Here is an 18,483-nt window from a genome sequence, read left to right as displayed (position 1 = left end):
AACTGCTAGTACTGCTTGTCTCTAATTTTTTTTAGCTAATGATGCTAATTGTTTAATGATTCCTTGCATACTGGTTATTGATAAGAGATAAATAAAATTTTTGTCAATGATGAATAACGTATTTTATCACAATAGATAACTTTGGTATCTTACGCCAAGTGTACCGTACTTAAGATTGGTTTTCGTTTTTTGATTTGGCAAAAGTGTTTAGCTAGATAATTTGTACTGTTACTGTATTCAGTGTTTTCCAAAGACTGTATGTTAGTTGTATCTTTCATTCTTTGCACATTATTTAGTAGTACTGTACATGATGTGGTGATTTACTTATTTCGAAAGTCTATATCTGATATTACAGATACCAGTCTGCTAATAATCTGCTGAGGTGTTTTACAATTGAGCATTTGTTTTTAAGCAAGCAAGATGGTGTTTCTCAAGGACTGTATGCTTAGATGGCTGTGGAGAGGAAAGAGGGACAGAACTGCAATATGGTAGAATCTGTACTGGCATTAGTAGAGCAGGTTAAATTTCAAGTCCCACATTACCTGTCAAGAGCTTCACTGAAAGTCACAAAAATTTATGATTTTTGTAATAGTGTTCATAGCTTATTCTGACAACAAAAGAAAAAGAAATCCGTTTACTACTATACATACATTCTCAAAGTTCAGATATTTTGAGACTATGAACAAGATATTTAGTTTTGGCAGCAATTGGTCTTGCTCTGAAAGCAAAAACTCAAATTAATCAAGTTCTGTACAAAAGATATCATGTTGTCAATAATTTTTTGGGTAATCTATACATTTTGTTCCATGCAGAAAAGTGATCAACTACTTTAAGGCATAACATCACTCTTGTAGTCAAAAGACAAGTTAAGAGACCCCAAAATAGCTTAAAAAAAATACCACTAATGAAATTAATTACATCACTGCAAGCTGTTCTAGTTCACTGAAAACAAGGATGAGCCCTCATTTTCAAATCTAATAGCTTGGCAATATAAGAATACGGATGACCCCTTGTTATCAAATCTAATAGCCTGACAAAATAAGTGAATGAAGGCTGTAAGAGATTGTCTCATTTCTATTAATTTTTCTAATTTTTCTAATTTTCCTTCAAGATATCAGTAACAAAATCAGTCAGTACAACACTTGTTCTATGTCCAAAAATTTGTTTCTTGAATGACTATGCCTTAACTGTTACCATAAGCCCCTTGCTTTTAAAGCCCTTCACAGCCACTTTTACAAATATACATGCACAATGCTGCTAACCTTAGTTATACCACCTGGGTACCAGGTTTTATACAGTGCACTGCTATCCTCAGTGAGAAAAATGCATGGCTAAAAATCCTCGTGACATGCAATTTTTGAAGATGTATAATCAATGTCTTGATGTATATTCTACATACAGTATTATAAATATGTTGTGATAAGCTAAGCTCTACACATTCCATTGGAAAGATGCTAGTATACATAAACATGATTCAAGAGAAAAGTCAACTTGCTTGAGTTCCTGGAAAATAACTTTTAATATACATGCTAAAGAACATGCTTTTATCCTATTTTGGCAAGAAACATTAAAAGTAAAACTGTGTAAAAAACACTTACAATAGCACACAATATTTACATGAAATACTAAATTTAAAAATTTTTACATCTACACTTCAATTCAGACATGTTCATCTACTTGACAGGCCAAGCTTTCAGGTTTACAGTTGTAATATCCAAGAAAAAAATGTTTAAACATCTTTGATGTCCAAAAAACAAAACACATTTATAGGAGTAATACCAGCTACTACAGTATACAGTATATAGTTTTTGGTTCTCAATTTGTAGTAAATATAAGATAGAATAAATCAAATATATTTTAAAAAGTTAAGCTCTTACACCATAAGAAAGGAAAGAGGAATAACATAAGTATAATCTTTTCATTTTCCATTGAACCCACCAATCAATTTCTTTGCACAGTAGTAATTCAAAGTTTCCCTTTAGACATTGTTTTCTTTTAAAGAGGGATAAAAGAAGCTACTTTGCTTTTAAAAAATATCAAGGCATTAGGAAAGCACAATGTGGGATAAGTACAGAGTGTCATCTCGTTGAAATTTTATAAACCCTAGTTAGCAACATTGAAGATATGAAACATAAGAACTCTCAGGCTGAAGCACTGTATTATCTAAAGAACATTTTAACAAAGCAATCTTGCTGAACTCATTAAAAATTAGCATCTGATGGATACAGTACATGCCTGAGGGAAGGTTGTGACAAACTTCTTTTATCATTGGTATCTCTACCAACTACTTATAGGATTCTCAGCTTTGTAAATGATAATACAACTTTTCCCCCTTTCTTTACAGTTTCCTGTAGGCCTTGTTCTTTTCATATTACACGAGTTCCAGTACAGTGTATATTGCAACTCATTTCCCTAATATCTCACCCTTAGGACTCTCATCAATTAAGAGTTCCCTCTACAGTATATGTTGTGAAAATGAGCCTTTTAATCACTTTTCTAAATGCTCATTAACAGCTTCAGAATACTTTCCAACAGTACTGTACAGTAGTAGTGACTCTACTCATTGTAGGACAGTATTTTGTGAAACTTTAGAAGTCACATCTTTGAAAAGATTCTCAGTACAGTATCAATCTGCCTTCATGTACACCTGGGAAAGTCTGTTTCCTAGGGCAGTTTCCCTTGACTTCTGCATTACTAATATATTACTTTATCAATTAATAAATCTAATATTTAAAACCTGACCCTTTACCTCTTATATTAGTACTGTGCTGTAATGCAGTATTCAAGATACTTCTAACATTGCAATTATTCATAGTTGTACAGAACTTTACGGAAAATAATGATCTAGTGTCTTGATATAATTCATAGCAATTATCTTTATTTCAGTAGTGAGTCTACACTTCTGTTTAGGTATTTGCTTTCCTGATAGTAATCAATGTTTGCAGTCTGAACAGATGTTCAACCAGTAAAGGCACTCCAATATTTGAAAAGGGTATTATTGGTTTACATCTGTCCATGCTAAGAAAATTCTACTAATCCCATTTATTAATAGCCTTCATCCCTTTTATAAATTCTCATCTCATATTACTGCACCCTGTATATTTGTTAAGTTTAAGCAAGTTCTAATCCCATTTCTTGTACAATAGTTGTACTTTTCCACCAGTTCTCTTCCTTTGTCCTCACAAAAGTTTTTACTATGTATCTATAATTGACATCATCCGATCTGGCTGTCTTTCATCACAGGAAATTTTTTCTTTCACCTTCTTGGCTTTACTATTTAGGTTGCTGAAATGAAGAGCTTACTGGTTACTGCTTTATACATGGTGTCTATGGATAACCCTATTGTTAACTGGACAAGGAAGTCTTATATTTTGCTTACTAGCTGGTAGTCCACCAATAGGACTTTTTTGCACAAAATACCATGCTTTCTTTGACAAAGTTTGAAATGGTTTTGACTTTGAATCATATTGCTATGCAGTACTATGTTCAACACAGGTGATTACTAATGATATGTATGTAGCCAATATAGCTAATATATTCTTTAATGAATACAGTTCTGTAATCTATGTACAGTACCTGTCATCATATTTTATGGCCTCATTTGTAACTTCACATTAAACTTTCCAAGGTCCACTAGGAAAACCACAAATAGTTGGTAGAGATACTTCAGTCACAATAAATAAACAATAAGATTGCTGAATCTAGCAAGAAAAAATATTCTTTTATATGAGTTTAAACTGCCTTACCCAGGGAAGGTATAAAGATGAAGTGGTATCACCTCTTTCCTATTCTGATGGCATACAGAGCTTAAGTGCCTTCATGTTACACTCAAAACAATATATTAGTCAAAACAAAATAAAGGTTGAAAAGGATAAACAGTGTCATTTCAAAAAATAAACACTGCAAAAGAATTTCAAACCCACTAGAAAATATAAGATTCTAAGCTGAATTTGTTTGCAGATCTTGTCCTTAATAGCTCTGAGGTAAAGGCCAATTCACACCAGATACTACACTAGCTATGCTACTAATGGGGAAACATTAATTACCACTGTACACTTGGGATGAGAAGCTATATTGTCAATATCACTGAGTTGGTACCAATATTTTCCAGTTCACCAGTCCCTAAGTTTTCCACTGTGAAATGCTGGCTAAAAAAGGATTGCCCTAGAATTTATCACCTTTTGACATATTACACTGTAATATTTTGACATTATATCATATTATATATTGCAGTAAATTTTTTTCGTAATAGAGAGTAGGTAACTGGCACAAGGAAGTGGTCAATGTCAGAACTTTAGGTTATGGCAAGATTAGGATGAAAATAAAAACACTGTCATTTAAGTAGCTTTGTGGGTTTAAACAGGTCAATATCACATAGTTGTGAACTGTGTCTGAGTCATGTCTTCACTCCGTTCCAGCTCTACCAATGTAACCATTAAAACCATAATCTTAGAACTGGTGTCAGATGTTCTATACCCAAAGTAATTCCATATCATAGGCAGCTGATATTGCATACAAATCATCATTTGCTTTCATAACCTCTATCATTAGTGGCATGTCTCCTTTGCAACATCTAAACCATCACAAAACACCCAGTACACTTATTTAAACATAAAAAATACATAAAACACTTGCCATCATGTTTATAAATTAATACACTTCCTTTGTGCTTTGAGTTACATTTTATGCAGAAATTTAAATATATTAGAATTCCCTATATGTCATCATAGCTTCCATACTGACTAACATAGCTTGTATATTACGTTATGTGATCATTCTGATAAGTCATGACCAAAGCCTGGCATCACATTCAAGTTTGCATCTGGTGTGAAGTGGCTGTGTTTATGAATATTTCATTCCCTGTCTATTAGTTACAGTAAACGGAGTGCCTGCGCTACATTTCTGATATATAATTTGCCAGTTCATTCAGAAAGAAATGGATAACAAATCACAAACAATTGATAACTTTAAAAAAACAGTATTATTCTACACAATATTATCACTAGCAGGTGAATATTAAAATATAATTAAGTTCAACTGTATCACATATTAATTCTAAATGCTATAAATAATCTCCACTTCAAAATCCAAAGTTTTCATACTACTGTACTAGATTATCCCATCCACATATTTGAGTCTGCAGTCTACCAAATCATCCATTACAAGATCCATCTGAATTAGCTATCTGTAATGAAAATTAAATGTAAAATTATACAATTTTAAATATTCAAACATCTTAAATATTTTTAAAAAATCATAATGGCTTCTAAAAGCAGTGCAGAGTTGCTCGTAAAATTAATGAACTGGTATATCCCATGTGGCAAAATTTACATTTCTGATTTTGTCTGGGTAAGAAATGTGCTTTAACTGGAGTGCACTGGAAAGAAGCACTCCCAGTTGAGAGGTCTGTACCTAAGAAACATGTTTTCAAAACTTTGTGACCCTTATGAATTACAAACTCTTACCTTTGTTAAGATCAAATAATTACTTGGGAAACATAATTTCTTCGCTTTCCTGCTATACTGTTGCCCAACTAAAGGAAACTGTCAAGTTAATATGCATATTTGGTAGCTTAAATTGACTTGGATTTCTGAAAATAAATATGTTATTTCTCCTGCAATACTAAGATGTGCAGTTTTTATAGAAGATTTTTAAACTAAAGTATGTATAGTCTTCTTCCACCTAGAACTATATCTATCTGGCTAGATGCAGTCCTTCACAGAGAAGAAAAGTCTGAAACAAAGTATTGTTACTGCCATAACTTCAACAAAGTTTTCAGAACAGGAATTACTAAAGCAGCAATTTCATTGTCTTTACCATCCATGGCCTGAGATTCTGCTTAAAAGGATGTTCTCACCAGACAACCAACCTCTCACTTGTATCATTGGAACATGCAAGTGCAATTAAGGAGACTGACTGTAGATTAAGGTCTTCTGATGATGCCTACCCTAGTTTAATTCTAAATTGAGGCTTTGAGGTCTAGTAAGTCTGTCAGATCCTTTCCTTTGTATCCCAGTTTCAGTGTTAGTGCTGACTGGTATCCCTTAACAGAAGACAGAGAAATTCTTTTCCTCCCTCAGGAACTTGAAAAATTCTGCAATGCTACGAAACAGTAGCAGTAGTAAGAAACCCTCTTTCTTGGCAGTAAATACAAAAGCTGGACCAGTGTTACTGATAAAGGTCTGACATAGATAAATTTGGTCAAGAAATCTTGCCTGTAAAAGTATTCCCTATGTGAGAGTTCTGTGCCTGGAGGTTACAAGAAATGGAGTTAAGTGTGGCTGACTCAGAGGCTTAGGTAAAATCATACATTCTCTTGGCAGGTCTGTAAGGAGGTATAGTATGTTGGCTGACACTACCACTGTGCCTCACAAGTGCTATCAAGATTAATTTCTACTCTATAATAAGTGTTCAACATGAAGAAAAAAGAAAAACTTGGCCTCCACATTCTTCCATGAGCACAAGAGGTTGTCATCAGTGTACTCAGTTCCTTGTTCACTGTAGCTACTCATCAATTTCCCCAAATCCTCAAAGGTTTCAAATATGTATTTTGAGATTATTCTGTTGGAAGGATTTGTCACAATGCTGAAGGCCTCAACAATGACACTGATACAACTGTATTTTACACTGGTACTGTAAAGTTCATTTTTAATGTATACCAATCATTTTGTAAATACTAGGATTTTCCTTAAAAAATGAGATTCCAGACTATTCAGATTATCCAGAATTCTGTATTAATGATGTTACATTTCTGTATGTTTAAGATACAGACTATGAAAAAGAGATACATTTAAAATTATAAAAAAAAGTCAGACAACTGCCCATCAAGTGAAAACTGGTTGCACTAACAAACAAACCCATCACATGAAAACTTAAAATGTTATCAAACTTCTGATAACACATCACCTGTGAACAATTTGCATAAAAGAAAGCCAATACTACAATATACCAGATTTTGTGATAACAGTAATGAAAAGATGCAGAAGTGGCAACTGGAAAACAGAACCTGATACAAACACCTAATTATAAGTCAAGATGTGATGACTTTTGTTAAGTGAGACAAAGCTTCCTCCAAAGAAGGTGGTCTCACTCATTTTGTAATTAATGCTGATTTTTGTTCACTCAGGAATTTGACATTTTTTCTATATCAACCAGTACTGCAGCTGATTTTGATAAGAGACCTCTAACTTGCACGAATGTATATGTATTCTCAATCCCTATAAGAATTCCATGTCATTTCTAATTCTTTCAATTTGGGAAAAGTATGTATAGTTACTGTAAAAAAAAATCTCCAGTCAATATCTCACAAAAATAGTGCAACACTTACCGTACATGGTTATGAGGAACAAGAACAAAAATGGTGCTGAGACCCACTGCTGTCTAGCTGTACAGTATCTGGCATTGGTAGTCTTTCCTGGAGGAAAAGAAATAACCAGAGAAAAACACGTTAGCTTTAAAAACATCTTGAATGCTATTATGCATGAAATTAAATAGAAAAAAATTGTGAAAACAAACCCATTACTGGTTGAAGGAAGAAGAAAACTGGCTCACTGAAGGTGTCATCTGAACCTGCTGCAAGGAATGCAGAGCCGGAAGGAGGGCACTCATTCTAAAAGTAATTGGTTTGTCTAGAAAAAATCAATTTAATCTTAAAAAAATTCATTTGTTTCAAAACAAACCCATTAAATTTACAAAGCCTGAATAACTACTGAGGTGGGAAAGAAGGATTTTATTACAATGAAAAACATATACACTATCAAAGAAGAGGCTTGCACTATTATACCAGACAAGATATAACTAACATAACATAGACTGCAACTATGATAGGGTCTAAACTGATGATACAAAACTTAAAAACACATGCTGTGTGCTGTATGAGATATATAGTATGTTACCTTTGATCTGAATTAAGTCAGTAATTAAGATTCCTATTAGATACAATTTAAACATGACACAGCGTTCATATGAGACAATGTCTTGTGATGAAGAATACTGTACCTGTCGTCCTTCAATGTTTGCCCATCGTCTCAAGCACATCATAAAGGAAGTATCAACATTTGTTGCATCTTTGGCTGAAGTTTCTACATATGGTAAATCACCATTTTCTTTACACCATGCCTCTGCTTCTTCAGTGGTTACCTTTCTTTCAAGATCAATCTGTAGCATGAAATAACATGAAAAATAAAATTATCAAGGTCCCATAAAGTAGTCATTCTGCAGTTACTGTTCAGTAATATTTATTTCACTGTCACACATTATAAGGTATTCAAAGTTTAGTAAACAAATTTTACTTTCAATAACAAATAGAAAATTTTTTCCCTCCCAAATTAATGCATATGCATAACATAAAAGTCATCTACAACATTGGAAAACAATTAACACTAGAAAACATATTTACAGTAATTGCAAACAAGTTCATGTTTTTCAACACAAATGTGGCTGAACGGCTAAGCAGTTTAATTTCTGATGTGTTATGAAGTTATGAAAAAAATGAAACAAATACATCATCAACACCAAAGCCATGTATTCCACCTCTGATAAAATGGAAAAGTAACAAAAACAAAATGAAAACTAAAATTTATCTGACTCGCATCAGACTGAGGAAAGAAATGAAAGAGTCTGGCTATTATGGCAAGATCCCCCTATCTGGAGAAGTCTCGCCTGTCACCTAACTAGAGTATAATGCTACATTATGCTCAGTTTCCCCTGCCTTGGCCCAAGCATCTAAGCTTCAGCAACAAATATTGTACATACAGCCATCCAAATTTAAACTATCTTCATCTACAACTGACTGGTATGGTGTATGGATTGTCAATCAAAATCACACTTCTGGAGACAAGTGCTTGAAAAGTACTGATAACCCAAAAATGAATGCAGTACTCTGTCTTTCTCAAGTTTTTTATGCTCTAAAATTCTTGAGCATAAAAAGTGCCTGCTGAGGCCCAGCCTCAAATGTTAAATCACTTCCTGAGAGGCCCTAGGCTTCATGCTCTTCCCATTCTAGTGCAAGGGCTATGAGGAATACCATACTGAAAATGAAAACATCTTCAAAAGAGACCTTTAAAAGTCCCCAGGAACTAACTTAAAATTACACACCAAAATGAAATCCCACACTGGAAGAAGAATTTGCCATACAGAAACTTTCTCGTAGTTTACAAAAGGAACATATGTGACTCCTTGAAAACTGAAATAAGAACAGTCTTATTACCCATTTGGCTGTCACTTCAATTCTGTATAGTCTGCCCACCACTGTACCAGCAGTTTAAAACATAGATTTTACATTTGTTTAGGAATACAATTTAAAAAACAAACTACAGACAGTCCCCGGGTTACGATGGGTCCGGCTTAAGACGTTCCGAGGTTACGACACTTTTCAGATATATTCATCAGAAATCATTTCCCGGTTTATGACGCATGTTCCAGAGTTACGACGAGTCATACGCCAATCCGATGGAAGAAGTATAGCTCCAAAATGGCAGACTAATCAAAATTTGGAGGTTTTCTTGATGAAAAACTCAATAAAAATGCAGTTTACATAGTTTTCAATACACCCAGAGCATTAAAAGTAAGGTTTTCTTAGGATTTTGACGATTTTTCGGTTTACAACGATTTTTGGCTTACGACGCAGCGTAAGACCGGAACCCCTGTTGTAAACTGGGGACTGCCTGTACTGAAGACAAAAGAAGTACTGTACCTTATTTCCAACAACTAAAAATGGAAAATCTGCTTTGACATCTGCATAGTAAACAAACTCCTTCCGCCAGGTATCCAAATTTTTAAAGCTTGGAGGATCATCAACAGAAAAAGTTAAAATACACATGTCAGAACCACGATAAAATGGTGTTCTAAGGCTTTTAAATCTTTCCTGTCCAGCTGTATCCCAAATCTGAGGACAAAGAGAAAATTTTTGAAAAAAGCACATGAATTAAATATTGTTTTTTATAAAGAGCCAATAAATCATAACATTTATTGCATTACTGTATGTTTGTCTTATAATTCAAGAAATAAACTGCCTTGGTAAAAATCAATAATGAACACAAGCTTTGTGAAATCTCAATTTTCTCACAACAAATGTGAACAGCATTCTGGTGGAAAATTCACCTCTAAAAACCTTGCCCTATATCTGAAGATAGTACAGTAAATCCCCCCTATTCGGTGGGGATGTGGTAGCTAAAATCTGCAAATACTTAAAACCCCTCTAGAAACACTTAGAACTGCCTACTTTGATAGTTTAAATACAAGAAAAACTCTCTAAAAATGCTTATACCTGAATATTTTAATAGTTTTATCATAAAAAGTGCATTTAATCATGAAATGATATGAAAATACAGTAATAGTGAATATTTCTCAGTAAAAAATACCGCGAATTGGCGAATTTTCCGTAAATAATAGGTAGATACGTTCCACAGAGAAATCCGCGAATACGTGAGGCCGCGAATCCTGAGAACACGAATACGAGGGGTTTACTGTACTTATCCTTTGGACTAGTGTATCCATTCAAATATCTTTCTAATATTCTCACAACCAAGATTTTGTAAAAGGTGGCTCCCTAACAGTAACACTAATCATTTGCCTCTGCTGGCCAATCACATATTGATGAGGGCTCCATTTCTTTATTATTATTATTATTTATATTACTATTATTTTTTTATTAACTCAAATACAGGCTGCAACCTGCCTTCTGAGGATCTGTTTTTCTTATTAATCTAACACTCTCTAAACTAGCACTGCTGCGCCCAGAATTACACTTTCCTGAAGCCTGGTTCAAGGTTTGTGAATCCAATCCTCTCAAGGTTCCTCTGGGATTATCCCTAGTGCTCCCAAGATGATAGATATTACTTCCTTTTTTTCTATTGTCATTTTCATTGAAAACAATACAGCTGCAATATAAGGGTGTCACTATGAAACTGAATTTTGTACTACTAATGAACATAGAAAGCAAATCCTAAAAATCTATGCTTTAATATAAATACTCACATACAAAGTATAGTTTAGTAGTAATGTACCCTGTTCCATACTTGTGGCTCCTTATTCTAGATACATCAAGCATAGATCTCTGAACAACTTCACCGATATACAACACTGTATAAATTATCACTACTGAAAATTAGGTTCCTCTGACCAGTCCCTTATTGATAGAAATACACACACATTTAGACATATCACTTACCTGTAAGGTATAAGTTTCTCCACCCAATTCAATTTCTTTATTTAGAAACTCAACACCTATAGTATGAAAGGAATGCTCATCAAAGCGGTCGGTAACGAATCGATTCATGAGGCATGATTTCCCAACTCCTCCATCTCCGAGGATCACAACCTAAAGGCAGACAAATATAGTTTTTAAAGCAAACAGCATGTACCTTTATGCATTCATAAAATGTTCAATTTCATTTCAATACACTGTGGGGGCTACCATAGAACCAAAAGGATTGCATTACAGAAAGGAAAGAGAAGAATAAATGCTTCATGAAAAGAAAACTTGGTAAAGAGAAAAAATATAAACCACAAAAGAGCAGTGTACTAAAAGGACACAGTCATAATACTGAATAGGTTAGGTGAGAAGTGTAGGGACCTCACTTCTCTTGGGTGGGGGGGTGTCACTAATAATGGCATATGTCCTGCATGCATACAGTACTGTTGTCACTTACTTTTTACTTGGCCTAGAGGTATAAACACTTATTGTACTGACACATTAGTAAAATCATCACAAATTCTACCTTTTATCTCTGAAAATAATAATAATCTCAACTTCCTTACTTTTAAAACTGTTGATCTTCCTCGACTGTTTTGTCTTCTGTGGCTATTACTCATTTCCTGTAAAACAAACTTTCAAAACATTAATATCCATAAAATACTTATATGTATAAGTGAAAAATACCAGCACAGAGCAAATGAAATTATATGTGCAGCAAAGTATACAATCTTTTCATTTAGTACAGTCACTCAAAAATGTTTTGCAACAAGTTCCAGAAGTTTTTATTCACCTAACAATAATTTATTTCTTTTATATATACATGGAAATGTGCTTTTGTTATTAGATTTTGGTTATTAATTATATGGTTAACAGTATATAAAAGAATAATGAATGAAAAATCTGTATTATGAAAAATAACGAAACATTTTGAAAAATTTCGCTCATGATGGTAAAAGAGTCAAATAAAAAAACTATAATTAGTCATCCATTCAATCCTCATGGAAGTAAATTCAGAGACTTTTCATGAGTGTCACGTTATGATGGTTTTAAGGGAACTGCTGGTTCCCCCGCTCGTTCCCTTTGTGGATTGCTGCCCTTACCTTCAAGTTTTTTGTTTTGATGTCCGCGCGTGAGCGCCGCTTAGTCAGTCAGGGTCTGGTTGGGCAGCTTAAGGTAGCGCTGTGGCAGCAACAGCAGGCAGTTTTTGAGTCGTGATCGTTGGTCGAGTTTTGAGCAGCAATTACACGCCACGGGCGGGAGCACGTCGAGAGGTGGAGTGTGACCATGAGTAGTCAGGTGACCACGAGCTGCTCATCTTTGATGACAGCGTGAGGCTGTCCTGACGCTCCATCGGGTATTCTGGTTTGTGGGTCTTGTCCCTGTTGTGCAGCTGAGGGCTGTCTTGGTGGACCTGAAGGGAGGACGTGACATTTGTTTTTTTTTTTTCGCCTGCTGTTGTTTATTTTTGCCTTTTTTTTTTTTGTTTTTTTTTATTTTAACTGGATTTTGTTTAGTGCTGCCTTTTGGCTTTTTTTTGTATTTATGGTTTTTATCTTTTGCCAGACCTGACTCATCTGTAAATATTATAAATAAATTAATATTAAGCTCATTCTTTATTGTTTTTGTTGTTTTCCCCTCCTTTGTTTGTTGCATCTGGTTGTCAGTCATGACAGCCTCCGTCCTGAGTATATTAAAGAACCTGCATAACGCTCACTCGGTCACAATGCATGCACCGTGACAGGATGGCTCTGTTTTGGCTGGCGGGTTGTTACGCATTGAGGGGATCATGAGTGCAAAAAAATAATCTTTTTTTTCTTTTAGGTGGGGAGGTACGCACGTTGGAAGGGTTTTTTGGAACTGGTGGTCGCCGCTCTTTCTTTGCGGGATTGCTGCCTACCTTCGTTTTTTTGTGTTGATACCAGCCGGGAGCTGCCGTTTTTCTTGTCAGTTGGGTCTGGTTGGGCAGCTGCCGTGGCAGCACAGGCAGTTTGGAGTTTATCGATTTTGAGCAACAAATTGGAGCACGGCTACGAAGTGGACACGACGTAGAGGTGGAGTGTGACCATGAGTGATCGATGTGACCACGAGCTGCCATCTTGATGACAGCGTGAGGCTGTCCTGACGTCTCCATCGGGGGTATTCTGGTTTGTGGGGTCTTGTCCCTGTTGTGCAGCTGAGGGCTGTCTTGGTGACCCGATGGAGGACGTATGTTTGTTTTTTCTGCCTGCTGTTGTTTTATTTTTGCCTTTTTTTTTTTTTAAAGCTACTTTTTTTGTTTATTTTAACTGGATTTTGTTTAGTGCTGCCTTTTGGCTTTTTGTATTTATGGTTTTATCTTTTTGCCAGACCTGATTCTTGTAAATGTTATAAATAATATTAAGTCATTCTTTATTAGCTTTTATTGTCTTCTCCTTTTTCACGTCGTTCCTGGGTTCTGAGAGGTTAGAATTCCACCGGTCGGTCAATGGTTATTGTAACGACCCCCAGTGGGCCGTTATGCAGGTTCTTTAATATACTAGACGGGCCTAAGTCATGACTGATTTGGCAGATGCAACAAAACAAAGGAGGGGAAAACAACAAAACAATAAAGAATGAGCTTAATATTAATTTATTTATAATATTTACAAGTGAGTCAGGGTCTGGGCAAAAGATAAAAACCATAACACAAAAAAAGCCAAAAAGGCAGCACTAAACAAAATCCAGTTAAAATAAACAAAAAAAAAGTAGCTTTTAAAAAAAGGCAAAAATAAACAACAGCAGGCAGAAAAAAAACAAACATACGTCCTCCATCGGGTCACCAAGACAGCCCTCAGCTGCACAACAGGGACAAGACCCACAAACCAGAATACCCTGATGGAGACGTCAGGACAGCTCACGCTGTCATCAAAGATGAGCAGCTCGTGGTCACATCGACTACTCATGGTCACACTCCACCTCTACGACGTGCTCCACTGTAGGCGTGCTCAATTTGTTGCTCAAAAACTCCCACTCAACGCCGACTCCAAAACTGCCTGCTGTTGCTGCCACAGCCGCTTACCTCGCTGCCCAACCAGACCCGACTGACTAAAGAAAAACGGCAGCTCACCGACGAGAACATCAAAACAAAAAAAAAACTTGAAGGTAAGGAGGCAGCAATCCACAAAAGGGAACGAGCGGGGAACCAGCAGTTCCCGCAAAACCATCACTTAACGTGACAATGAGTAAATAAACCAATGGAAAAATATACAGAGATAATCAGGTAACACCCAATGGATACTTAGAGAGAACAAATGATTAAATAAAGAAATTACAATAATGATGAAGAGAGAAATAAAGGAATTATAATAATGATAGATAGAAATAAAAACTGATTTAAGGGAAACGGGTACTAATTTCTTTGACGCACCAGACGTGTCTGTGCTTGTTTCATGCGCTTATGACGGAGTTACCAAATAGTGCCAGATGTCATGATTATAAGCTGTTGTCCAAAAGTTTTGAAGTATGTTGCAATATATTTTTGAGTGACTGTACAACTATAACATCACGCAATATTAAATTTTTAAAGTAACTTGTACTTTTCCTGTATATAAAAACTAGAGCCATGTATGTAGAAGTGTGTACTGCTTTTCTATAAGAATAAAAGTTATATATTTAACAGTGAAAATATGATGCCTTGCCTTGAATTTTAGGTCCATTGTCATTGTTTTGAAGATATTCAGTTCTGAAAGTTCTTAGACACTGGGAGGTGATATGCAATTGTAGAGCATAAGCTATTTACAAGTGCTTATGGGAGTTTTGCTACTCAGTAATTACTTACCATTTTCCTAAAAAATTAAATCTTTATAAATTCTCCTGTTGACGTACCTGGATGTTTTCTGACTCCTCCAAGTTTTCAGTTTAGACATTGCCGCCTTATGGTAAGAAACACCAATGACAAGGGCACTAAGTATTAATTTTAATTGGAGAATCAAAACTAAAACAAAATTTTATCCATCTAGAACTGATGAATACTTCGACACAGATAAATGGCTCTCCTAAGTGAACTTACTTACTGAAATCATGACATGAAGAACAAATGTGTGCCTTCTAGGAGTAGCTCCCAACCTTAAACTAAGGAATATGCTGAGGAGTAGACTGGGGGTGCCCCTTGCCAGTTAGGAACTAGTGTACAGTGTTAGGCTGAGATGAATTTCTGTTTCACTTTTATGATTTATAGTATTCTTGATCATGTTATAATACAGGAACAGATCCGGGGGGACGGAGGTCTGCATCAACAATTATGATCAGAAATGCATAAAAACTGAAATAAGTCGGGAAAATATGAGGTTCATGTATTTGGCAAAAAGTTAAAGTACCTAGCTAGTACGATCCTATTTGCTTAAGCCAGTCCTAGCCTATATGCTAGCTTTCAAAATATCTCTCTCAAACAATCTGTCTATCCAGGTTAGTCTCTTACTTGTAAAGTTGTTTGCCATCATTGTTTATTTGATAAAAATTAGCCTGACAGCCTATGGTCTACCTACAGTTTGCACTCCTAGCCCGCCTTGAAATGGGCTAAAAGGACTCAAAAGTAGGATAAAACTATAGAACAGCTTCGCATGGATTATTACCTTGGAAACTGATTTCCTATACTTTTAGTGTTGCTGATGAAGGAGGTGGTGTTGTTTATTGTCAGTCAAATATTATTAACCTCATATCTCTATCCAACATGGTTGGGGACCCTTTGGGGACACAGGGTTTTGGGTGGGGGAAATCGCTGGGAGAAAGACCGGACTGTCATGTTGTTGTTATGGAATGGTTCTGCGCATGTGTAAGTCATTAGGGAGCCGTATGTTCAAGAAGGGATTTGCTTAGGAAACCTGTTATAAAAGCAACTATACTAACCAAACGTACCATAACCTAACCTAGTAGGCCGTGTTACTTAGCCCAGGGGGGTCTGGCCTACGGACCTCCAGTGAAGGAAACTCCACTTTTTACCAAAAGTTTCCCCATAACACAGCATATGCGCGATAGCACTCCAGGATGCCCAGCATACAATAACATAAGTTTTGAGGTTAATAACAGTCGACCACCAAAATAATAATGGTAAATTCTTTATAAGCAACCAAACTACTATAAAAAAAAGTAAACTTCCAAGGTAATACCCCATGCAGAGCCATTTCAATTTCCAAGGCAATACCCCATAAGGAGTTGTTCTATAGTTCTACCAAAAATAGGCAAGGGCTAAAGTAGTCATGTAGTCTACTAACTTAAAATTAAACAATAATCTGTTTTCACAGCCGGCAGGCTGGGCTTCTCGTAAATTTGGGGTACCTGCGACCAAGGTTATAGCCTACATGGATGGAATTACAAAAGACCCCTATTTTATACTATAGCCAACACAACGTTATTAAAAAGTTAAATTTACACTATGGATCACTGAATAAACCAGAACACCATCAATATCACGCATTAGTAGGATAATACATCTTGTCTTGCGTAGATTAGGACATGAAAGTTGAGCCCTTGCTGCAGGCTATCGAAAGAAGAAAGTACGTCATTTCACCTTTATTTTATACGACGGAGGCGATGAAACTGGTTCCCGTAGCCCGGTTTGTGAATAAGTCTGTCCTAGAAACTCTGGGTGTATGCATTAACGGGCAATATCCACTTAAAAGAGCCGAAAACTGGTGAAAATAAAAGTTTCATCCCTCTGACTCGAATGTTTGTTTACAATCACTGTATCAGGTGATCTCGCAGTGAATGTACTTACGAACGAACAAAAATTGAGGTACGTTCTATAAGTCAAGGTTCATCGAAGTGGTCTAATTCTTTGGACCACTGTTTTTCCAGAAACACTTGTTCGTTTCATAAATTTTTTATGGTATAATAAAAAATTTTAACATTTAAAACTTAATGAGTTTATTAGCAATGGCCAATAAATATTACTAAAATGATGGAAACTGGTAAAAGAGAATGCTTGCTATGATAATACTGTCACTTTTCTTTCCAGCTTGATATGACGTCACAGTGAAGTCGCTGTGTGTGTGTGCGTGTGTGTGTGTGTGACTTCAATCACGGGAATTAAAAACGTGATGTGAAATATAAACAGAGTATATGGCCACGAGGGACAGTGAAACAACGGAGTACAAGACCTGTCACTAAGGCATTCCTCGAGCAAAGTACATGATACAACAGAAAAAATAGCCTGATTTACAACAACAACAACAACAACAACAACAATAATAATAATAATAATAATAATAATAATAATAATAAAAAGGATTAAAGCCGTACAGGACATTTAGTGCATACAAAAGTCACTACAATTGAGGTTGACCTTCAGATGGAGAATAGCTGTTCTGTATTAACCAAGGAGAAGCCAAGGACATAACAAGAATTGTTGGTAAATTTTACATTCTCTTTTAAATCTCCTTCGTACATCTTGTGCAAAATGGGGTCAAGTGTATACATGTCTGTAACTGGAGTTAAATTAATATTATTTTATGTTTAGCTGCATTACTACAAATTCCAAGAGGTTATAAGAGACAACATTATTACATCTTGCCATTATACCACTACAGGGTCAATCAATCGTATGTGATTTTTCACTTCGGTACGCAAATAGAGAATTATTCTTTAGACCGATTCTAACTGAACATTTGTGTTTATTTATTCTGACATTTTCTCACTTACTCGCCTAGCACAAATAAAATTAATCACAGTCCATACATGGGACTCCATAGACAATGTTGCTATGCTATGTTGAGGGCTATTTCTTATTATTGTACATGAAAAGAGTAAATTTACATTGAACATCGTCAACAGTGAATTGTTGGACACCAACTCAGTGGAATAAGGAAAACGAAAGGTGCATATAGATAATTCTAGCTTCCTGTTACTTTCATCATAAAATTACTTTACAGCTTTGGTGGTAAACATCCAAAATGTGAGCCAAATAACACAATTTACCACCTACACTTCTATTGGTCTATAGTTCGTTATCAGGGAATTCAAGACTGACAACTAGTAGGCTAATGATCGCAGGAATATATAAGAGAATACGGATATTTTTCATTTTAATGTGACGTCCTGAGAAATAAAGCCATTTGTTGTTTTCTATCTATCTATCTATCTATCTATCTATCTATCTATATATATATATATATATATATATATATATATATATATATATATATATATATATATATAAATATAAGTAAATTTCCCCTGAAAATGTTTACGTCCAATAACAGTGTCTAAATAAGGGCAAGCCACCATCTTTTCTACTTCTGTGGTGAAGGTGATAGAAAGGGCTTGCTCATTCA

The 18,483-nt window shown here is 35.3% G+C and overlaps 1 protein-coding gene across 1 annotated transcript; it reads right to left on the bottom strand.

The window, feature by feature from the left end:
* Nucleotides 1–573: 573 nt before the first annotated feature.
* On the bottom strand, nucleotides 574–16,962 carry LOC136846595 (ras-related protein Rab-9A-like). Its single transcript, XM_067117474.1, has 7 exons — nucleotides 16,722–16,962; nucleotides 11,761–11,817; nucleotides 11,171–11,320; nucleotides 9,695–9,886; nucleotides 7,999–8,157; nucleotides 7,328–7,414; nucleotides 574–5,185 (listed from the first exon to the last, which is right to left on the bottom strand). Exons 2-6 carry the CDS (start codon nucleotides 11,812–11,814, stop codon nucleotides 7,337–7,339), a joined length of 633 nt encoding a protein of 210 aa, XP_066973575.1. The 5' UTR covers nucleotides 11,815–11,817; nucleotides 16,722–16,962; the 3' UTR covers nucleotides 574–5,185; nucleotides 7,328–7,336.
* Between the last annotated feature and the right edge of the window lie 1,521 nt (nucleotides 16,963–18,483).

This window comes from Macrobrachium rosenbergii, chromosome 15 (genome assembly GCF_040412425.1).
Source record: "Macrobrachium rosenbergii isolate ZJJX-2024 chromosome 15, ASM4041242v1, whole genome shotgun sequence".
NCBI classification, from domain to species: Eukaryota; Metazoa; Arthropoda; class Malacostraca; order Decapoda; family Palaemonidae; genus Macrobrachium; species Macrobrachium rosenbergii.
This window is presented reverse-complemented; position numbering and strand designations above follow the sequence as displayed.

Excerpts from the sequence above, each read along its gene's own strand:
- LOC136846595 (XM_067117474.1), bottom strand. The coding sequence starts at position 11,814 with ATGAGTAATAGCCACAGAAGACAAAACAGTCGAGGAAGATCAACAGTT. Across the intron at positions 11,321-11,760 it reads GAAGATCAACAGTTTTAAAA|GTTGTGATCCTCGGAGATGG; the intron begins GTAAGGAAGTTG and ends GTCTGCCTTTAG. Across the intron at positions 7,415-7,998 it reads CAAACATTGAAGGACGACAG|GAAAGACTACCAATGCCAGA; the intron begins GTACAGTATTCT and ends CTTTTCCTCCAG.